The 4,156-nt window shown below is 52.7% G+C and overlaps 1 protein-coding gene across 1 annotated transcript; it reads right to left on the bottom strand.

Annotated features, from left to right (window-relative positions):
• Positions 1 to 767: 767 nt before the first annotated feature.
• LOC102276603 (testis-expressed protein 19.2) lies at positions 768 to 3,131 on the bottom strand. The gene is made up of 2 exons (XM_005907176.2): positions 2,888 to 3,131; positions 768 to 2,630 (listed from the first exon to the last, which is right to left on the bottom strand). The coding sequence occupies exon 2, from the start codon at positions 2,370 to 2,372 to the stop codon at positions 1,317 to 1,319; it is 1,056 nt and encodes a 351-aa protein (XP_005907238.1). The 5' UTR covers positions 2,373 to 2,630; positions 2,888 to 3,131; the 3' UTR covers positions 768 to 1,316.
• Positions 3,132 to 4,156: the final 1,025 nt, after the last annotated feature.

The following is a 4,156-nucleotide window of genomic DNA, read 5'->3' as shown; positions in this document are numbered from 1 at the left end:
AAGGGGCGTGACCCCACAGCCTCTCTTCCTACATGGGGAGATGGGCACGCTCAGCATGAACTGGGAGGGCAGGTGGTCTGAAACCAGAACTCTTTGCAAGAATAGGTGGCTTCCAGCCATGATGGGGAGATGGACATTTTGCTATATCTGGTTTCAGCTGCTAGCTGCCCACATAAACTTTATGAAAGAAAGTAAACAATATTGCTACATTCCATGGAATTAAATACAGTAAGCCCAGTTGGTCTGTGTGGCCATGGGATGTGGCTGGGAACCCCAAACACTGGAGGAGAATCAGCCAGATGCAAAAGCATTTTCAAGGGACACTCTGTGGCTTCCCTGGAGGCTCAGATGGTAAAGAATCCACCCTCAATGCAGGAGACCCAGATTCGATCCCTGGGTCGGGAAGTTCCCCTGGAAATTGGAAAAGGGAATGGCTACCCACTCCAGTATTCTTGCCTGGAGAATCCCATGGACAGAAGAGCCTGGCAGGTTACAGTCCATAAGGTTGCAGAGTCAGATAGGACTGAGCACACACACACACCTTTTTATCCATCTTTCCCACACAGGGTGACCCTAGGTTTTGTAACCATCACTAATCTAGAAGCTAAAGATTCTTAGCCATCCTGGACAACTGTGACTCATGAAGTAGGGGTGCTAGGATTGATTTGTCCCTGAGAGGGACAGGACAAGGAGAAACAACAAAGATTTTCTGCGGAAGAGCTCTGAACAACACCTCGTTGCAAACTCTATGACTTTATTTAGTTTAAAATGACACACAAAGAGACAGAAACTAAGTAGCCAAACCACATAAAATAGCCAATCTTTGAAACAAGGTCTCTCACACTGCAGAGTCCTCAGTGCTGATAACCGGGTCCTGTGGAGCCCAGAGCCCACTGAGTAAAGACAAGTACATATCCCTGTGGTCCCGACTCCACCACCGTGTTCCCCGGAGTGAGTTACACTTCAGACATCCCTCCCCAGGGTAGGGCTGTTACCCAAATCGATTCCCTGTTCCCTTCTTCACACATTGCACAGCATCCATTCACCCAGCACATCCCAAATAGCTCAGATTCCTAACTCCATGACATCTGACAGAGAACTTCCCTCCCAGTTATAGGTATTTGTGTCCCTTTCTCCTGATGCTGCAGTAGGCCCCATTTCTCAGTCTCTGGACCACTCACCATTGTTCCTCTCCAGGCCCAAGACCTCATTCATTGTTAATGGGTACCCTGGCTGTTGTGGAGAGGTCAGTTCCTTCCCAGCCTCTGGTGTCCTAGGGAAGCCAGAACAATGGTGACCACATGGACCTCAGTCCCTCAGTTCTGGGACCCTGGGTTGAGGGGCTGGGAATGTGGCAGCTCTCCCAGGGCCGAGGCTCCCACAGCAGCCAGGTTCTCCCCAGGCTCTCTGAGCCCACTGGTGCCAGCATCCCCTCCTTGGGTGGAAGACTGTGGCCTAGAGGCTGAGTCCCCCTCTGCTGCCTCTCTCTTGGCCCAGGGTGAAAAAGAGAGGATGGTGAGTCCCCTCTTAAGCAGGACCAAGTCCGCAGGCACCAGATCTACATTCTGCTCCAGAGAAGGGGATTCCAGAATGCTTAGCTTCCAGTGGTGCAGGTCTTGCATCTGGGGTGCATCTTGGAGTCTCACCACCCACCACTCATCAGGCTCCAGCAGCAGTTTCCAACACTGGCCTGGGGTCCTCCAGGCCCTTCTTGGCTTCATCTTCTGGACGTAGATGACATCACAGCAGCCCACCAGGGAGAGGACCTGCAGGTCCAGTAACCAGGCCTTAGTCTCAGCAGGGTCCATGTTCTGGGTGGTGCCCAGCTCCAGTACCATGGGCTCCCCCAGGGGCAGGTCCACTTTGAAAAAACCCCGCCATGGAGGAAGGGGGCTTGGCCAGTGGGAGCAGGTAGGGAGTCCCTCAAGTCGCCAGGGAAGGCCCTGGGTCCAGTCAGCATCTTCAGCACCCAGGCCCAGAGGTACTGCATCCTGAGGCTGCAGCTCGGTGGGCACAGTATGATTGTGCAAGCCCACATCTTCTGACTCCACAGGGCCTGATGCCAGGGTGCCTGACCCCCAGCCCACAGCCCCGCCCTGTGCAGGTTGCCCTTGGCCCTGCCCCCAGCTTGGCCCCATCCCCGAGGATGACCCCTGCTCAGACCATGCCTCAGAATCGTCCATCAGCTCAGAGTCCCAATCTTCATCTTCCCAGTCTTCTGACTCCAGCATCCGTTTAAAGTCCAGAAAGGCAACCTTGAAGCAAGCGAAGCAGAGCCTTAGCTGGCTGCCATGTTGAAGCTGATACATCCAGGACACGTAGAGGTAGGACAGGCCCTCCGCCACATACCGCTTGCTGACTGGAGGGCACATGGCCAAGCTGCCTGCCTCCTGAGAGAGAGACAGCAGGAGCGGGGTTGGCTGTGATCTTAGGGGGTCTGGCCCACAGGTGGGGGCCCAGTAAGGTGTAAGGGGCAGGGAGGAGGGGCAAGAGAACAGGGAGGAGAAAGATGAGGATCACCAGGAGAAGAATTTGGGGTGGCGGTGGATGAACTGAGTCAAAATAGAGGTTGGAAGGGAAGAAACTCTGGAATTAACTTCAGCTGATGCAAGCGTTCTGTTCTCTGGGAGCTGCAAAGAAAAGCAGTGAGGTTAGGGCAGGCAGGTGGGAGCAGGTGCCCTGCAGGAGGAGCAGGGCACAGCGGGGCCTTGGGCTCAGACCCAGCCCTTTACCCTGTCTCTGCTCAGTTTAGCTGACCTGGGGCCTGTGAACCACACAGCCTCCTCTCACCCCTCCAACTCCCCATCCCCACCCCATCTCAGGGATCCTGATACCCCATCAGCCTCACCTGGGGGAAACTAAGGGAACCTGACAGAACCTGACTTACCCTGAGACAACCTGAGAGAATTGTCAGAACCTGAGGGAACTTATCAGAATCTAACCAAATGGTTAACCTGACTGAACCAGATGGAGCGTAACAGAACCACCTGCACCTGAGCGGGCCCGTCTGGCCTGAGGCCACACTGGAACCTGGGGCTTTTCAGCCTCCAAGCCCCACACTCTGCCAACCTGTAGGCCCCAGACACACTTCTTACTCCAAAGGGCTCTCACCCTCCCTGGTGCCTCCCTCCTGTGGGTAACCCTGAGGGGAAAGGAGGGACCAGAGCCAGCCTGAGCATTTAAAGGGCCATTCCCCATGGTGCTCTGGGCTCATTTGCCTATTTCCCATGAGCCTCAGCCCACCAGGAAATGAAACTGCTGAGTCATCCTCCCTCCCCACCCCCATCCCAGAAGAGTCTGCGCAGCCTCCAGGGAGGGCAGTCTTATCCCCCTAACCCTGTCCCCAAGGTGATTGTGTCTGTGATATTCTCTCCTAGAGGGGTGAGAAGACTCTCCCCATCACTCTTTCAATCCACAGGTTTCTGAAATTGTGTGGGTGAGCATCTCCCTTATGGTCATTGCCCCATTCTGGGTCCTGGGCGACCTGCTTGGTCAAGGGCCCTGTCCTTCAGTGGTCGAAATGGATTCCTCCTTTGTTTATCTCTTGGTTAGATTTTTTTTTTTTTTTAATGAATACCAGAAACTGATTGCCAATTATTTACGATTTAAGCACTGAGAAATGGAATATTTTCTGGCATATCAATAAACAAGTATTGCAGCCCTCCGATATGAGCCAGTGAACCCTAAGGGAACTCAGGAAGGAGAAGAAGAGCTGCCATCTAGACTGTAGCCAGCTCCCTGCCAGTGAGCCCTGAGGAAAGAAAGCTCAGGGTGTGAAAACAGAGAAAACTGGCCCCACAGAGCTGAGGTGCATATCAAAGGAGTGATTTCAGGGACCCCGGACAGACGTTTGCATCTTCCCATATACAGAAACAGGCTAAATTCCTTAATTTGCATCTTCCCATATACAGAAACAGGCTAAATTCCTTAATTTGGGTTATCTGGTTTTCTTTAATTTACAAAAAAAACTTTTGATATCCAGGCTACCTGTCCTTTGTTGCAAAACTTCTACAAAACCTGCTCCCCCACCTCTGCCTCCTTGGAACAAACAGTTCTCTCACGCTTGTTTCAGATGCTACCTCCTGGGCTTAAGTCCTAAAAATTTCTGCTGAATAAAACATAACTTTCAACCTTTAGGTTGCATTGAATCGACAGC

This window comes from Bos mutus, chromosome 19, assembly GCF_027580195.1.
Source record: "Bos mutus isolate GX-2022 chromosome 19, NWIPB_WYAK_1.1, whole genome shotgun sequence".
Lineage (NCBI taxonomy): Eukaryota > Metazoa > Chordata > Mammalia > Artiodactyla > Bovidae > Bos > Bos mutus.
Note: the sequence above shows the minus strand (reverse complement) of the source record. Positions and strands in the feature narration are given on the sequence as shown.

Bases quoted from the DNA above. Each gene is read 5' to 3' on its own strand.
- LOC102276603 (XM_005907176.2), bottom strand. From the start codon at position 2,372: ATGTGCCCTCCAGTCAGCAAGCGGTATGTGGCGGAGGGCCTGTCCTAC.